General features: G+C 42.0%; 1 protein-coding gene across 1 annotated transcript in view; it reads right to left on the reverse strand.

The window, feature by feature from the left end:
* The window catches only part of AVEN (apoptosis and caspase activation inhibitor), a 165243-nt gene that overhangs the window by 134785 nt on the left and 11477 nt on the right, over nt 1-18981 (reverse strand). The window contains exon 2 of the mRNA XM_016187517.2: nt 6945-7122. Coding sequence (XP_016043003.2) covers nt 6945-7122 — 178 coding nt within the window. The remainder of the gene's footprint in view (nt 1-6944; nt 7123-18981) is intronic.

Consider the following 18981-nt stretch of genomic DNA (forward strand, 5'->3'; position numbering starts at 1 on the left):
CTCTCCTTGTCACACCCTGATCTTCCACCAGTCACTTTTCGCTCCACCCTCTCTATGTCACATCCTGTTTCCACCCTACTTGGAGAGTATAAATACAGCTGCTCTTCTGATTAAAGACACTTGGAAATTGCTTTCCGGCTCCGAGAGTTCCAGAGTGTATCTCCTGCGAAGTTGCGGCACGAGTTCCTGATCCCTCTCCAACGCAGCAGCCTAGATCGGCTCCAGTTGAGTTCTCTCCAACCCAGAGAGCACTAGCTTGGGAAGAAGCACCCTCAGGCTATCCTGGCAAGGTCCCATATTCGTTCCTCCAGTCAGAAAGGCAAAATGGGGAGGGGAAGGGGTGTGATGGGGGAAGAAAAGGAAAATTAAAGACAAAAATACAAGAAGTGTCCTCTTGCTTTCAGCCTGTTGTTCCTTACTGGGGCACACTAATGCTTCATACTTATCTGGAAGTAGTGACTCTCCTCATCATTTTTTTTCTTTACTGTAGAAGCTCTTTCTGTCTGGGTTGCAGGGTTCAGTCCTGCCTACTTCAGTCCAATCTTTTCTATAGACTGCCATGATTTTTGAGGGAGACTAGTGCTAATTCTCCCTAATCTGCCATCTTGACTCTACCCTCTCTTGGCCCTTTTCTGAAAATTCTGCCTGCCCACCTACCCCATTTTATTTCTATCTAAACTATTATCATTACATATTTTGTGGACATTCCTTATCTGTCTTTACCTTCCAGTGTCAACTCCATAAGACCAATGCTTTCACTACATGTTCAGCCTCTTAACAGTACCCAGAAATAGTCGGCTGCCATCCAGTCAACTGGTCACAGTTAAAGTCTTAACAACAGTATGCAAGTTATCAGTAAGGGTGGTAAACAGAGATTCTAGCTCATCTCCACTTTGGAAAACAATTTTACAACATCAAGCAAACCAATGATGATTTTTCTGGATTGTTAGTTTAATATAAGCAAGGCAGTGTACTAGAAATAAGAATTATTCTAAAGAGACAAAGTAGGTAGCATAAAGGTTATGCAAAAAGACTTGCAAGCCCAAGGCTCCAAAATCCCAGGTTCAATCCACCACACCACCATATACCAGAGGTGAACAGCACTTACAGACAGACTTAAATAAGAACAGAAAGGGAAAACACAAAGTAAAGCTTGGACTAGGACTGGTGTATTGCACCAAAAGAAAAAACATTTGAGGAAGGAGGGCAGGGAGACAGCTAGGGGACTTTTGAGTCCTGGTGCATATGATGTTGAAAATGAACCTATGGGAGCCACGCAATGGCACACCCAGTTAAGAGCACATAGTACTATGCAGAAGGACTATGCCAAGGACCTGGGTTTGAGCCCCCCACTCCCCACCTGCAGTGGGGGCACTTCACAATCAGTGAAGCAGGAGGTCTGCATGCGTCTATTTTTCTCTCCCTCTCTATCTTCTCCTCCCCTCTCAATTTCTCTGTCCTATGGAATAAAATGGGAGGAGGAGGGGGGAGGAGGAGAAGAATGGAAAAAAATGGCTACCAGAGCTGTGGATTCATAGTGCTGGCACTAAGCCCCATCGATAACCCTGGAAGCAAAAGAAAAGGACCTAAGTTGGGTGTGAAAGTGTTTTGCAGACACGTATCATGGTGAGATGAGAAATTGGGCCTGTGTGTCAACAGCTGTACTATAAACCATTAACCCAATAAAATGAAAAATACATATATACATTTAAGAGGTATGGTTAAACATCTTAAGGATATTCTAAGAATTTTATCATAGAATGAAGACCTACTTTCAAAAGTAAGCCAAAGTTGCCAATATGCATGAAGAAATTATGGTAGTTCTTCTCAGGCATATGATAAGGTAAATAAATAAATAAATAAGGAATCAACAGCATAATGGGAAGAAACACAAACACGTGTCAAAAAATGCCTCAGTGTGATCTTCCCCCAAAATTAATTACTTATATACAAGCCATGTAAGGGGAGGGGGATCACATGATCAAGAAAAATGAGACATCAACCATGCCAGGTTTTAGGTTTTAAATAAAGTGTGAAAGCAAATAACCAAGATGATATGCTAGTAGGAACTGCTGGCTCCATCCAGAACCTTGAATCACCATCGGATATTTATGCAGTATCTTGTGACTGTATAGTGACTAAACAACTGCTTCAACTACATTGGCACAGAGATAGTTTAATTTTTAAGTACATATATCTCACTTTTCCCTCCTAAATCCTTTAGCAAGAAAGTTGGCAAAAACTGAAAGTAACCAAGCTGAATTTTTACCCTTCTTGCACCTTGAAAAAGGATGCCTCTGAGCTCTTGACAAACCAAAATGCAGTTCACAAGATAGAAATGCTTGGTTCAAGTTCCTAGTCCCCACCTACAGAGGTGGGAAGCTTCAGGAATAGTAAAGTAGTGCTGTAGGTGTCTCTCTCCCTCCCCCTACTCTCCTTCTCAATTCCTGTCTATCAAAAGAAAGAAAAGAAGAGAAAAGAGGAAAGAGGAAAGAGGAAAGGAAAGGGCTACCAGGAGCTGTGGATTCTTTGTGCAAACACCAAGTCCTAGCAATAAGCCTGGTGGCAATAAAATCAATAAATACAAGAGGAAAACACTCATGTGGTTGACAAAGGGATGAGCTGCCCATTCCCAGACAGACACTGAACTGTAAGCCATCAGCAAATCTCTTCTTCTTCTTCTTCTTCTTCTAGCGTTTGCCCTTCTTCCGTAGCCAGTCAACAGCGTCAGGTTGAGACTGATGTCTGCTTGTTGCTGGCTTTGAAAGTGACTGGGATCCATGTGGATTCAGTCGGCTAGGAAGGATCATCAGTTTCCCCAATAAATGGGGACTCACGGGATGCACCACGAGCAAATCTCTAAGAAGGTTGTATAGGGGTACTTAGGACAGAACAGCACCAGGCTAAATCTGTTCCTACATCTCTCAACCCTGGTACATCCTCTTTGCTTACCCCCTGCCTTCTCTGTTCACGACTTTATTGTATTACATTATTATATAATCCATCACTTTATTAGTATAATGTGTAGGCAGGCACTCAAAGAATCAGGCAGAATGTGCAAACTAATAAAATTACGTTCATTATATCTGCTTCTCACATCTTTTTTTTTTTTTTAACATGGAAATACTTTTTTGTTGTTGTTTTAGCACCAGGGTTATCACTGGGGCTTGGTGCCTATTCAGTCAATCTAGGCTCCGGGCAGCTAGTTTTCCATTTATTTTATTTATTTATTTATCTATTTTATTGTCTGTAAGACAAGTAGAAGTTGAGAAGGGAGAAGTGTTGTTCTGGCTTCGCGAGAGGAGACAGACGACCCAGGACTCATGGCTGGGTTGTACGCAGTATCTCTTTATTCATGCAGGACACAGCACAATCTAAACCAAGCTAAGCTAAACCTAACACTACAACTTCAACTTACCACTACCAAAACGAACAATGTTGTTCTTATATACTTTCCAAGTAGGGTGTAAACAGAATGTGATGTAGAGAGGGTGGAGAGAAAAGTGACTGGTGAAAATCAGGGTGTGACAAGGAGAGGGGGCGGAGCAGGCAAGAATTCTACCACTGAACCACTAATGCCCTGGAGGGAGTGTGGTGCTTTATGTAAATGCAAAAGTGATTTATGTAAATAGACTGCTTTGAATGGGATCAAACCAATCCCTATACAGGCATACCGGTGCTTGGTTAAGCAGAAGCCAAGGGGAGCTGGCATACTACCCAACAGAGGAGAAGATAAGACACAGAGAGAAAGAAGGGGCCAGGTGGTGGCACACATGGTTAAGCACGTGCATTGCAGTGCACAAGGACCCAGATTCAAGCTCCCTGGCCCCCACCTGCAGGGGGAGAGTTTCACGAGTGGTGAAGCAGAGTTGCAGCTACCTCTCACTTTTCCCTCTCTACCCCCTCCTCTCTCAATTTCTCTTTGTCTCTATGCAACAATAAATTTAAAAAATTAAAAACTTTTTTAAAAAGAGAGACCTGAAAATCACCCTGCAGATAGGGAGTGGGGGCTTGAGCCCAGGTCCTTGCCCCTGGTAACATGTGCCATTAACTGACTCCCTAACCTGGAAAATTTTTTTCCCCATTTTGCTGTCCTTGTTGTTGCCGTTATTGCCGTTGTGCTGTTGTTGGACAGGACAGAAAAATCAAGAGAGGAGGGGAGACAGAGGGGGAGAGAAAGACACCTGCAGACCTGCTTCACTGCTTATGAAGTGACCCCCCCTTGCAAGTGGGGGCCCGAGGGCTCAAACAGGGATCTTTGTGCTGGTCCTTACACATTGAGCCATGTGCACTTAACCCACTGTGCTACCACCCGACCCCCTGGAAATGTTTTTATGAAGTACTTGAAAGCTCACCGAGTTGTAAGAAATCATATAGAAAGAAGTCCTATACACTTGACCCCATATCCCATAATTAACGTTTTTAAGACTATAGTATAACATCACCCCCAGAATGCTGGCATACTGGCACTGATAGACCCCAATCGTATTCAAATTACCCAAGTGTTGTATTCATCTGTGTGAATAAAATTCTGTTTATTACTTGCAGTAGGTTTGTATATCCATCACTATAGTTAAGATATAAGATGCTGATGGGGGGAGGGGGAGATAGCATAATGGTTATGCAAAGAGACTCTGAGATCTAAGACTACAAAGTCTCAGGTTCAGTCTCCCATACCACCATAAACTAGAGCTGAGCAGTGCTCGGGGGAGGGTGGGGGGAATGTAAAATGATATCTTACTTCCCTTCATACCTAAAAGTTGTCTCATATTTCTCGGACTTGTGTTTGAGTCTGTTTTACTGCATATTACCTTGTTGAGAGTGTAATGTGTCTTGTGTTTCTTTCTTTGTGGCACTGCTTTCAGTATCTCAGGGCAGATCTGGTAATGGCAAATCCCTTTACTTTTTGTAAGTCCTGACTGCCTTGCTTCTCCTTCATATTTGAATGATAGTCTTGTAGGATAAAGCAAGTGTGGCTGGTAGTTACTGTCTTTAAAACCTTGAATATACCACTCCACTCTCAATACGTCCTGACCAAATCCTAGACTTGGAAATTTTTCTGCTATTACTTCTTTGAATATATTCCCTGCTCTCTTCTTTCCCTCCTCTCCTTCTGAGACCCCTATAATTTTTATATTTGATTTTCTTTTTTTTTTTATTTAAGAAAGGAGACATTAACAAAACCATAGAATACGAGAGGTACAATTCTACACAATTCCCATAATCCGATCTCCATATCCCATCCCCTCCCCTGATAGCCTTCCCATTCTCTATCTCTCTGGGAGCATGGATCCAGGGTCGTTGTGGGTTGCAGAGGGTGGAAGGTCTGGCTTCTGTAATTGCTTCCCTATTGAACATGGGCGTTGACAGGTCGGTCCATACTCCCAGTCTGCCTTTCTCTTTCCCTAGTAGGGTGGGGCTCTGAGGAAGTGGTGCTCCAGGACACATTGATGGGTTTTTTCTAATGGAGTCCTCAAACCCTCAAATAGTGACCTCATTTTCCCTAAACAATCTTTTTTCTCCATTTTTGAAGTCAAAGAGTATGGTCACTTTTAACTTCTATTTCTAATATTTTCTCTTCTTCACAGCTAAGTCTAATTCCCTGACTTGCCATTTGAGACTAGAATGCATTCAAAATGTCTTTCACACCCTGTAGCTGTTTGCACTTTCCTTTCTTTTGAGATCATGGATTTCTTCCTTAATCCATTTCTTTGTATTAAATTGAGAGTTTTGTATTCCTTGAATTTCCTGATAATGTAATTTGTAAGTTTCTTCTTTTCTGGATCTGCATTGTTACGTGCCTACTTATCTTAATATCCCAGTGTTGAGTACTCCATGGTTTTATCTATCAGTTTTGGTTTCTGTTGTTGGTCTAAGATGATAATACATATAAGACATAAGATAACAACATTACTTGGATCCCTTCATATTACTTTTTTTAAGGAGTTGGAACCTCATGCATATGAGATTTCATCGCTCGGGCTGATTTTTACATTATTCTGTTTCAGACAGAGAGGCCAAGTGACACAGAAGAGAGACAAAGACATCAGAGCATCAGAGCTTACCCTGGTAATATGTCATTCCTGTGTGGTGTCAGGGCTCAAACACAGGCCACGCATATGGTAACACAACTGCCCTACCCTTAGTCCCCCTTAATGTCACCCTTCAATAACCAAATCCACCTCTACCATCCCCTATCACCCCCTTCCATTCCAAGCCCAAGGCCCACTCATCCATTCATTCTTACCACACCCTGGGAGGGAACAGCCTGCACAACCAGTCCTGCCCCACTATTCCCTGCACTACTCTCCACTTCACCTAGCTTAGCTGCACTGCTCAAGGGTAAATCAATCTTAGAAAAGAGATAACCACAGAAGAAAAGAGGGTTTTGCCTCATTAACAGAGAATAGTGCCCAAAAGAAAAAGAAGTTTTGGTGTTTGGATAAACTTGGCCCTGCTATGTGCACATACACACATCTAACAGGAAAAAGTAAACATCCCAGAAACCTTATAAAGCACTATGTAGACATATGTACTGACATCTCTGATAGAAAAGAGAAATAGAGGAAGGAAGGAAGGAAGGAAAGAAGGAAGGAAGGTAGGAAAAGGAAGAACGAAAAGGAGAAAAGAAAGACAAAGAGAAAGAAGGAAAGAAAGGCATTTGTCAGACTCCCCAACTTAGGCACAGTTTAGCATTCATTCCATAAGCCCTTTTGGCCATTTCTACCAGGGTTATATATCATTCTGCATTCTACAGGAAACTTAGACTTCCACTGAAAGAAACGTCAGTTTTCCCTTGTCAACCATCAGACATAGTGTCCTTTAAGTTTTAAACCCCAAAGAACAAGGGATGAATTGCTAATGAGACACAATTTACAAACGAGTGTCAGTGAAATCTCTGTACCAGCTTCACAGCTGCGCAAGCAGCTGGGAGCAGCTCCTACCTGCAGAGCTAAGAAGGACGCTGAAGTCTGTCCCCCTCTGTGACTCTCCACCTTCCTTAGCGACTTCTTTCTCAGTATCTTGATATCTATCCCAGTTGGAGATGATCTTCCTTTTAGAGTAATTTCCCTGTTCAGCAGTCTCTTCTCCATAGGGCTCTGCATCACTGTCATCCTCACCCTGCAATTATCAGACACAAGTCAATAAGCAGGCAGTGAAAATCTTTACTGTAGTGAGCTTAGCTGTGAAATGAAACAAAAAGCAGTACATAGGAATCATGATACAAAACAAATTTATAAAGTTCTCTGTGGATATTAAACAGTACGTCAAGAGAATCCATTTCACCAGAGTATACTTTCAGGATAAACTTTGTATCTAGATGTGGAAAGAAAATCTGGTGAGTTTCTGCCTAAAAAAAAAAAAAAAAGTATAACTGATATTTCCAAAGTCTAGCCCAGTATATCCTATTTCAATAGTTCAGTATGCAATCGTTGAAATAATCAAGGCTTCTAGTTGAAATAATCAAGGCTATGAAGTTTTAAGTTCAAAACACTTTTCAACGGAAATCAAGTCTCTCAATTTGCATGATTCCCATGGTGCTGTCTACAGTATTTCCATGAGATGGATGGGCTCCAGCCTGTCTTCATTAATAGTAAGGTGTAAGCTCTACTACCAACTTAATGTGTAGGGTTGTTTGATTTTTGTGGGTTTTTTTTTTTTTTTTCGTTTATCACACACACTCTACAAATATATTCTGAAAGCCTTAAATGGAAGTCCTGCTCATATGTGTTTTAGGGAATTTTTTTTTTCCTCCAGGGTTATTGCTGGGGCTCAGTGCCTGCACCATGAATCCACTGCTCCTGGAGGCCTTTTTATCCCCCCTTTCATTGCCCTTGTTGTTGTAGCCTTGTTGTGGCTATTATCGTTGTTGCTGATGTTGATGCCGTTCCTTGTTGGATAGGATAGACAAAAATCGAGAGAGGAGGTGAAGACAGAGAGGGCAAGAGAAAGACACCTGCAGACCTGCTTCACCACCTGTGAAGTGACTCCCCTGCAGGTGGGGAGCCAGGGCCCTAACTGGGATCCTCACGCTGGTCCTTGCACTTCATGCCACGTACGCTCAACCCGCTGCGCTACCCCTCGACCCTCGGGAATTTTTTTTATGTTGGGCATTAAAAGGGTTTACAAAACAGAATTTGAAAAATTATAAAAGAAAAAGGAGGGGCCAGGTGGTAGTATACCTGGTTGAGCGCATGTTACAATGTGCATGGAGCTGGGTTCAAGCCCCCGGTCCCCACTTGCCGAGGAAAAGCTTCACAAGCAATGAAGCAGGTCTGCAGATGTCTATCTCTCTCCCTCCCTGTCTCCCTCTTCCCTCTAAATTTCTCTGTCCCATCAAACAAAATAAAGTTTAAAAAAAATCATTTTTAAAAAAGATAAAGGGCATCAAATAAACTGTAAGGGGAAAAATGGTGGTGATAAAATGTATAAACAGAAAGAATTAATGTTTACATAATCAAGTCCAATGTCAAAAATTCATTTTCACTCTAATTGAAACAGTATAACTAGAGAAATCACTTACGAAACTATTGGGGAAATGTGGATAATGACTAGATGTTTTATTACATTAATGAAATACTGTTATGTAATAGAAGAAATAGCCAAACTGTTTCTAAGACTTCATAAGAACTATGCTAGTTATCTCTGGGAGAGTTGGGAAAAGGACTTCAATTGATGGGTGTGTCGTGGTGCTAAACCCTGTAATCTTATAAACCACTATTATTTTTTTAAACTTTCCTTATCTTTGTAATTATGTTACAAAATTATAGGATTGCAAGGTATAGTTCCACAACATATCCACCACCAAAATTCTGTGTTCCTATCCTCCCACCTCCCAAAGATAATTTCACAAGCCTCAGGAACAGTTTGCTTGGGTGTGTGTGTGTGTGTGTGTGTGTGTGTGTGTGTGTGTGTGTGTGTGTGTGTGTGTGTGTGTGTGTTTACAAGTTCACGTGTTATCAGTTCTCTAGACTCCACATATGAATAAAACCATCTGGTAGTTGCCCTCCATTTCCTTCTTATTTCACTAAGCATAATCACTTCAGGTCCATCCATTTGTCCCAAAGAACACAATATTGCTAAGTAATATTCAGTGGAATCTATGCCCCATAGCTTCTTTAGCCCGTCATGTCCATGGGCACTTAGGCTGCTTCCACTCTTTGGCCACTGAATAATGCTGCTATGAATACGGATGTACATATGTCCCTTGAGTAAGTGTTTGTGTGTCCTTTGGGTAAATGCCTAATAGTAGTATTGCCAGGTCATATGGTAATTTCATTTTTATTTGCTCAAGGACTCTCCATACAGTCTTCCAAAGGGGTAGCACTAGTTTGCATTCCCACCAGCAATATAGAAGAGTCTATTTCTCCACAACCTCAGCAACACCTGTCATTTCCTGTTTTATTGACATAGGCCATTCTCACAGGTGTGAGGTGGAAACTCAGTGTCATTTTGATTTGCATTTTTCTAAACATAAGTGATGTGCATTTCTTCATATGTCTATGGGGTATGTGTATCTGTTCTTTGGAGAACTACCTGGTCAGTTCTTTTTGTTGGGCTATTTTTTCTTTTTGGCTAAATTGTACCAGTTCTTTATAGATGGTTTGCTATCAATCATTTGTCTGATATGTGATGTGTAAACTTCTCCCAGTTACTGAGTTGCCTGGTTATCCTTGGGTAGTTTTGAATGCATAAAAGCTTTTTGATTTGATATACTCCTATTTATTCACTCTTGTTTTCATTTCACATGCCCATAGACTCAAGTCTTCAAATATATATATATATAATTTTTTTTTTTAACCAGAGCACCACTCAGTTCTGGCTTATGGTGTGGAGGATTGACTCTGGGACTTTGAAGCCTCAGTCATGAGTCTCTTTGCATAACCATTATGCTATCTCCCCCACCCTCTAAATATGTTTTTGATGTTAATATTTTGCAATATATATATATATATATATATGTGTGTGTGTGTGTGTATATCTATATATATATATATATATATAGATATATATCTTGCAATGTTTTGCCAGTATTTTCTTCTATCCATTTCAGAGTTTCTGGTCTAATATCTAGATCTCTGATCCATTTTGACCTGATTTTGGTACATGGTATTAGATGATGATCTAGTTTTATTTTTCTACATATGACTATCCAACTCTATTCCAGAACCATTTGTTGAAGTGAAACTAACACCATACACTGAAATCAAATATAAATGGATTAAAATCTAGATATTAGATCAGAAACTCTAAAATTTATAGAAGAAAACATCAATTTTGCAGGATTTCACATCAAAGATCTACATGGAGAACCAACACCCAGACCATGGGAAATGAAAACAAGAGTAAATCAATGGGGATTACATGAAACTAAAGACTTCCGACACATCAAAAGCACAAGGATAATCAGGCAACTCAGTAAATGGAAAAAGTTTTTTGGGTTTTTTTTTTGTTTTGTTTTGTTTTTGTATTTTGACCTCCAAGGTTATCACTGGGGATTGGTGCTTACACTACGAATCCACTGCTCCTGGCGGCCATTTTTTCCATTTTACTGGATAGGACAGAGATAAATTGAGAGGGGAAGAGGAGAGAGAGAGGGAGAGCGAAAGAAACCTGCTTCACCCCTCATGAAGCTCCCCCCTGCAAGTGGGGAGCAGGGGCTCCAAGCCGGATCCTTGCCATGGCCTTGCGATTATACTATATGTGCTTAATCAGGTGTACCACTGCCTACTTCCTGGGAAAAGATGTTTGCTCATCACATGTTGGTATGCTTCTAAGACCCCGTCTGTTTCATTGGTTTAATCCCGTTTAACACTGTATTCTATTTACATAACCACTGTTAACTAAGCACCGTCCTGCCTGCAGGGCATTGGTTTAATCCCCACTGGTTCATGATGTCTTTTTGCTCCACGCCCCCCTCCTTGTCACACCCTGATTTTCACCAATCTCTTTTCGCTCCACCCTCTCTACATCACATCCTGTTTCCACCCTACTTGGCGAGTATATATGTAAGGACAGGACTGTGATTAGGGATAGCTTGGCTTAGATTGTGCTGCGTTCTACATGAATAAAGAGATACTGCTTCCCAGCTCAGTCATGAGTCCCAGGTCGTCTGTCTCCCACCCGCGAAGCCAGCCCAGCAGTCACATCAGACAAATGACTGACTCTGGATTGTGTACCCGCTCTGCATATTATCTTTTGGTTTGTTTGTGGCCAGTGGAGCTCGATGCCAGTACAACTCCACTATTCCTGGTGACTATTCTTTGTCCCTTTTATTTAGAGGGAGAAAAAGGGCTGGAGAGAGTGGGAAGGAGAGACACCTGCAGCACTGCTCACAAAACTCTACCAGCACCCCCAGCCCATGCAGATACTCCCATGTGGTAACACAGGGGCTTGAACTCAGGTCTTTGACTATGATAATGTGTATACTCTATTGTAATAAGGGACTCAAGATAAGTGACCTGCCAGTCCCCTATTTTTTTTTTTTTTTTGGTCCTTCTCTACCCCGAAAATAGACCTGACTGTTTAGAATAGACCTTTAAAAGTTTACTCCAAAATTATCAGTCCAAGAAGGTCAACTGAAAATTTGGTTAAATAACACCCTCTCTCTTAAAGTATGCTGTAAGAAATCTGGCTAACTCCCAGACATGAAGATGAAATGAGGCTCAGAAGAAAAACTTGCCCATGGTTACCTAACCAGAGGCAAAATTAATAATGTGCTTTAAGATGCAATCCGGTAGTCACATGTCTCTTCACCAGGTAGAATCTTTGTAAAATAAAGTTAGTTTATTATTTGCAAAGTATAAGTCTTTAAGTTTCGATTTCTAAAGCCTTTGGGAAGGTTCTGCTCATAACTCCTAACTACCATTCAAAAATGACAGTAGGAGCCGGGTGGTTGCACAGCAGATTAAGTGCACATGACGCAAAGTGCAAGGACCAGTGTAAGGATCCCAGTTCGAGCCCCCAGCTCCCCACCTGCAGTGGGGTCACTTCACAAGTGGTAAAACAGGTCTGCAGGTGTGTATCTTTCTCTCCTCTCTCTTCTCCCCTCCTCTCTCGATTTCTCTCTGCCCTACCCAACAACAGCAGCAGCTATGACAACAATAACAACTACAACAAACGCAACAACAAGGACAATTAAATGAGGGAAATGGCCTCCAGGACCAGTGGATTCGTAGTGCAGGCACCGAGCCCCAGCGATAACCCTGGAGGAAAAAAAAAAAAGGACAGAGTAAAAGGGTACAAGGAATAGACAAAAGGATCTCTTTGGTACAATGGCACTGGCATTTTTATAGTGGGTCGTGAGTCATACATATACAGTAACATAAAACTATGCCCCATGATTTCATAATGTTCCAAACCAAAGGGGGGGAAAAAAAACTCCTGACCTAGGAGATAGCTCAGGGCCAGGAAGATAGTGCGTCAGACTGGGACTGAAGTTCCAGAGGTCACTGGTACAGTCTCCTGGTAACCCATATGCCAAAGCTGAGCAGTACCCTGGGATCTCTATCCTGGCTTGTGTCTTTCACTCTGTCATTTAAGTAAATAAAATCTTAAAATAATTTGGGGGCCTGGGAGACACCAGGGCATTTTAGGCAACAGACTTTTATGCTTGAGGTTCCGGGGATATGAGATTCCAGGTTGAGTCCTTGGCACCGCCATATAGGCAGCACTGAGCAGTGCTCTGGTCTAAAAGAAATATTCTGAAGAATTTTTAATATTTATTTATTTAATAAGACAGAGAAATTGAGAGAAGGGGTGATATAGATAGAACGAGGAAGATACTCACAGCACTGCTTCACTTTTGTTTGTGAAATTCCCCCGTGGATGAGGACTGGGAGCTTGAGTCCAGGTCCCTCTATAAGGCACTGTGTGCGCTCAACTAGGTGCACTACCAACTGACTTATGGAAAAGAAAAAGGTTTTTTGGAAAATTACAAAGTCAACTCAGGAACACTAAAATTCTTGGCTCTTTGGTGAAGAGATCCCTGGTTTCCTTGATTTTCATTTGTATGTTACTGTTGGCATCTTGACTTGCTTTCATTATTGGCTTCCTGAATTCAAACTCAGACCTATGTATGATAAGCTGTTTACTTCCATGGTTTGGTTGGGCGTTGTTTCAGTTCAACTGGAAGATTGAATTGTTTCTAGATGCTGTGGCGGGGGAAGGGTCTCTGTTATTCGGTTGGGGTTAAGATAAGCTCCCGGCGGACAGTGGGTATTTCAAAATAGCTTTGACTGGTTCTTACTCTTTTACCAATTTTTAATTCCAGACCCAAGACGTCTGGTATAGGTGTTGCTGCTAGCAGCTCAGGACCAAGCTGTGTCTGACTTTTTCTGAATATTCTGGCCTCTAGTGGCCTTGTTTGATGGTCTTGGGTCTTCCCCTCACTATGCTCACCATACACAATGTGTCTGGGAGCTCCTGCCCTTTTTCCCCGGCTGCTGATATTACTCAGAATTCAGGCCACTTTTCCCCCACAATATTCTCCCCCACACCCTTCACTCTCCTGATCTTCATGTTTTGTAGGTTGTGCTGTGAGGTTTTGGGTTTTTCTTTTTAAATGGTTTTGTGTGTTTTTGCCCTGGTACAAGTTTTCTGTCCTTGTTGCTCCTTCCCCTTTCTATTTGATTATTTGATAGAACAGAGAGAAATTGAGAGGGAAGAGGGAGACACAGAGAAAGGAAGGAAGGAAGGAAGGAAGGAAGGAAGGAAGGAAGGAAGGAAGGAAGGAAGGAAAGAAGACGCCTGCAGACCTACTTCACTGCTATGAAAGTGTCCCCCCTGCAGGTAGCAAACAGGGACTCGAACTTGGGTTCTTGGGCAAGATGTGCTCAACTGGGTGCACCACTGCCTGGCTCTTTGCCCTTTTTTTAGTTTCAAGAATTCCTGGAAGATATGCAAGACCTGACAAATAATCGAACGTAGGCACACAGGTTAAATATAATTTAAACAGGTCCTAGGATCCACTCCATAAATGTACTAACCACACAAAATGAATCTCTGACTCAAAAACCACAGCCACTGCAACACATTTATAAGCAAGATTCAGAGGATGGGATAATGGTTTTAACAATAAGAATTCACTTAAAGCTAAATGCACTAGGGCAGAAGAGATTGCATAATGGTTATACAAAAGACTCATGCCTGAGGCTCTGAAGTCCCAGTTTCAATCTCCCATACCACCATAAAGCAGAACTATGCAGTGCTCTGTTATACATCAGAAATTAAACCAAAGGGAAAAAAAAAAAGAAGAAAAGAAAGAAAAAGGAAAGAAAGCAACAAATAAAGGTGGTACGGTGGTGAAAACACTGGACTCTGAAACATAAGGTCCAAGTCCTGGTATCAAGTGTGCCAAAATAATAATTCATAAATAAAGCAAAAGAAAAGAAAAAAGAAAGCAAAAATGTAACCAGAGATGGGGAATGGGAGAGAGAGCAGACAAGAAAAAATATGCAGTTACAAAGTAAGTTGAGGGCGGTCCAGCATGGCACACCGGTTAAGCACTCATAGTCTGAAGCACAAGGACCCACACAAGGATCCCAGTTCAAGTCTCCAGGCTCCCCACCTACGGGGGGGGGGGGGGGGGGGGGGAGGGGTCGCGTCACAAGCTTGAAGCAGGTCTGCAGGTGTCTATCCTTCTCTCCACCTCTCCATCTTCCCCTTCTCTCTCTCTCAATTCCTATCTGTCCTAACCAACAAAATGGAAGATTTTTTAAAAAAGGCTGCCAGGAACAGTGGATTCATAGCGCCGGCACCAAGTGCCAGCGATAACCCTGGAGGCAAAAAATAATAATAAGTTGATGAACATTTGCAAAAATTGTCAATGGTATGAATATGTCAACTGGTAATAAAGTGGTAAAATGTGGGGGAAAGCAGCTATGCAAAAGAGGCATTATCTAAGAATATTGTATTCCTGTTAATTAAAGGTATAATGCCACCTTGTGGTGAAACACTCTCTGTTCACACCAAGTCACAATTCAGTCAAATGGGCTGTGGTTCTCACTATATTTTCACTGGAGACTGATACAAAAGTTTCACACAAGCAATAACAAAATCTCTTCAAATTGCATCATTCAGGTTTCTTAATTACTCTTCCTCTCCTTGCAGCAAAAATCAGAAAGATCAAGGAGCTTGAACAGTGTAAGAAACAAGATTATATTAACGTTGATGGGGCCAGGTGGTAACCCACCTGGTTGAGCACACATTACAATGCACATGGACCAGGGTTCAAGCCCCCCTGACCCCACCTGCAGGGAGAAAGCTTTGCGAGTGGTGAAGCAGGGCTGCAGGCGTCTGTCTCTTACCCTCTCTATATGCCCCCCCCCCTCAATTTCTGGCTGTCTCTATCCAATAAATAAAAATAAGAAAAATATTTAAAGATTTTATTAAGGTTGTATATATATTTATTTTTATTTGTTTGATGTGGCTTTTTTGCCTCTAGGGTTATCACTGGGGCTCAGTACTTGCACTACAAATCCACTGCTCCTGGAGGCCATTTTTTTTTCTATTGTTGTTGTTGCTATTGTTGTTGGATAGGAGAGAAACTGACAGGGAGGGGAGACAGAGAGGGAAAGAGAGACACCTGCTGACCTGCTTCACCATTTGTGAAACAACACCCTTGCAGGAGGGAGCCCCATTGCTCCAGTCCTCGCTGTGTTTAACCCGGTGCGCTACAGCCTGACTCCCAATTGCAGTCTTTTGAGATGAGGGCCAAACTCAAGGTTAAGGAATAAACACATGTGAGAAGACTTGTCTTGTTAAACACGCCCCTAACATAAACATGTAGTGACCATACGATGAGGGCTAAGCCACTAGGTTAGTCATCTACAAAGGCGTTCTTTGCACACTTTCATCTAGTACTTATGAAATAATATGGGCTTTCCCCTTCTCTAGCATCCCGGCTCTAGAAGCTCCACTTTAAAATCTATCCTTTCTGCCACTTCTCCCCTGTGAACAGAACTGTCTGCAATGCATTAGATCTCTCCTCTGTGGGTGGGCTGAATTATTTTGTTAAGATATTTTCTTGATCTTCAAGAGCACTTAGACACGATAACGTTGACAAGAAGAGAAACATAATCGTGCCATCACAGGGCTCTTGACAGCTGGCTCCCTGGGAAGCCCACAGAAATCAAAAGACTGCTGCAAAGATCCCATTCAGAGATTTGAAGAGCAAGCATTTCGTGGGTGGAATAAGACTGCGCTGTTTGCAATAAAGACAAGTGCATGCAGAAGGCAGACGGTAGCGCAGCGGGTTAAGCACACAGACATAGCGATCCTGGTTCGAGCCCCTGGCTCCCCACCTGCAGGGGAGTTGCTTCACAAGCAGTGAAACAGGTCTGCAGGTGTCTTGTCTTTCTCTCCCCCGTCTTCCCCTCCTCTCTCCATTTCTCTCTGTCCTATCTAACAATAACATCAATAACAACAACAATAACTATAACAACAATAAAAAGAAACAAGGCAACAAAAGGGAAAATAATTAAAAAAAAAAAAAAAAAGACAAGTGCATGCATGAAACTAGAAACCTACTTTTGCCATGCAGTGTGTGACATTTCAAAGGTGCTTTGGTTGACTTGTTCTTCCATACTGGCTGCATTACATTTTTTTGATGCTCAGCAATCAACTGACTGTATGTAGCACAGCTACATACAAGCAAAACCTCACTCCTTCCAATCTGCATGACTCCAAGCCAAATGGGGAAGCAATTAGAAGTGCACCTTCCAGAGCTCTCCCGAAAGGACATCTCCATTTCCCCTTTGCGGCCCTTTTCAAGTGTGACCTTTAGGAAGCTCTTCCAACATACAGGGAAATTTTTTTAATTAAAGGAAAGGGCAACAAGGAAGCCTAAGGAAGGGATGACTGATTTTTACCTTGTGTTGGAAAAAGACGAATTTTCACAAAGCTCCCAGTTCCCAGGGACCATCTGCAAAGCCTAAGATCAGGATTATACAGAGCACACAAGCTAAGGCCCAGGCACACAGCTTGCTGGCTAAATTCCCTTGGAGTTAGCAAGGCTAATGTTAGGTAAGCCCTACCTTTCCTATAAGCATTAGGATCTCTACACCATAGAAACAGTAGAACACCAGATTCCACCTACTCTAAATTTACACCAATGAGTATCCAAATATCCTGTTGTGGCAGAATTACAAATTTAACCTCTCTCATATTAATTTTATCTAACAAGGGGACCTGTGAATTTAAAATCATACTAGAAACACTCAAGAGAAATAAACTTGACAAAGCTAAAGCCTACTAGGGAATGAGCTCTGGGTCTTGGCAGAAAGAAAATGTTGGCATTTCCATAGAGGCGACACTGACTAGACTGAAGTAACTTCAACTTCAAATTCAAAGCTTTCCCAGGAGTAGCACACTGTTATTATCACCATTTTGACAAGAGAAAAATATGTCTGGAATATGTTATATCATAAATAATATTTCTAAGTGAGCTAGCTCAGACAGCCCTGGAAAATAAAATGGACTGAGAGAGGGTCCTAGGAAATAATGGATGTGTCCCAGAAAAACTATCCCACCTACCTTCCTTCCACACAATCTCCAAAGTCAGTCTTCTGGCTTTGGCCACAGCATTTCAGTGCATAGAAGTCCACCACATAAGAGCACGTCTGCAGGGAGGAAGCTTCACAAACAATGCTATAGTGTTTTTCCTTCTCTCTTTCTGCCCCTTTCTCCATCTCGGTCCCTCACCCTCTATCAGAAAGAAAAAAGTGGCCACTGGGAGCAGAGGAATCATGCAGGCACTGAGCCCCAAAGGTAACTACTGATAAAAAAAAAAAAAAAAAAAGTAGAAGGAAAATAAATCTGCAGCCTCTACACTGTCCTTTCCTAGTCCCTACTTTGTGAGTCTGTCGCTTACCTTCTCTCCCAATCACAACAGGCTTAAGAGGCCAAGCAGGAGGTCTACTTAATTGGAAACAGCTGTTCATCAGGTAGGTCAGAGACTATGCAACACACATTCAGGCTATTAAGAGAGGCAAAGGGAGAAGCAGGTGTTAGACATTCTGGATGATTGTTTTTCAGCAGAGGCACCTAAACTAATCCCGGCTTTTACTAAGAATGGCAAGAAAGAGGACTCTCTTGCTCAGAGGGGAGCCCAGAGGAATGATTTGCTTCCAGATAAAGAGCCAAGCCCTTTCTCCCTTCACTGCTTCCAGTTGTGATAGAAAAAGCAGAGCAGTGGTCCGGGAGGTGGCGCAATGGTAAAGCTTTGGACTCTCAAGCATGAGGTCCCGAGTACGATCCCCCGCAACACATATGCCAGAGTGATGTCTGGTTCTTTCTCTCTCCTCCTATCTTTCTCATAAATAAATAAAATATTTTTTAAAAAAAGAAAGGAAGGAAGAAAAAGCAGAGCAGGAGATGAATGTGAATGCTTCCAGAACAGTGAGAACAAGGCCATGCTTAAGCACACAAACTACTGTTGAGTCACGTAACAATACCTGACAGCATCGGGCACTATTCAGTGCACATGGAAGACAGCAGTGAGCAGGACCTAGTTCCTTGACCTCATGCACCTTACAATTTCCTGGAGTCAGACAACAAATGAATAAATTAATGTAGCTAGGCCATGCCTTGGTACCTTTTACACTTGGAGCCTACGTACACCGGCACACCTGTAAATGGCACCGCAGGTAAATGACGTTAACACACCTGATGTAGATGACGTAATGACCCATCACATCTGTGTAACAGTGACTATGTATGTCTAGACTGAATGCATCAGTCAACAGTATAAATGGTTCTGCTGAGCACAATAAAGCTGGGAGGCGCTTGCCCTTGCCCCTTCCACCAGTGTCAGCTCTGCATGCTTTCTTCCTGTTAGGTGTCTCACCTCCCTAAACACTCTTTCAGCCAGTGATTGCTGACACTTAGCCTGACAACTAATACATAGTGTTTGCATAAATATATACAATAGTGACTAGACACTACAAAACTAAAAGAGAAGGATTGGAGAATGCTAGGGAC

The sequence above is a fragment of the Erinaceus europaeus genome, chromosome 16 (assembly GCF_950295315.1).
Source record: "Erinaceus europaeus chromosome 16, mEriEur2.1, whole genome shotgun sequence".
NCBI lineage: Eukaryota > Metazoa > Chordata > Mammalia > Eulipotyphla > Erinaceidae > Erinaceus > Erinaceus europaeus.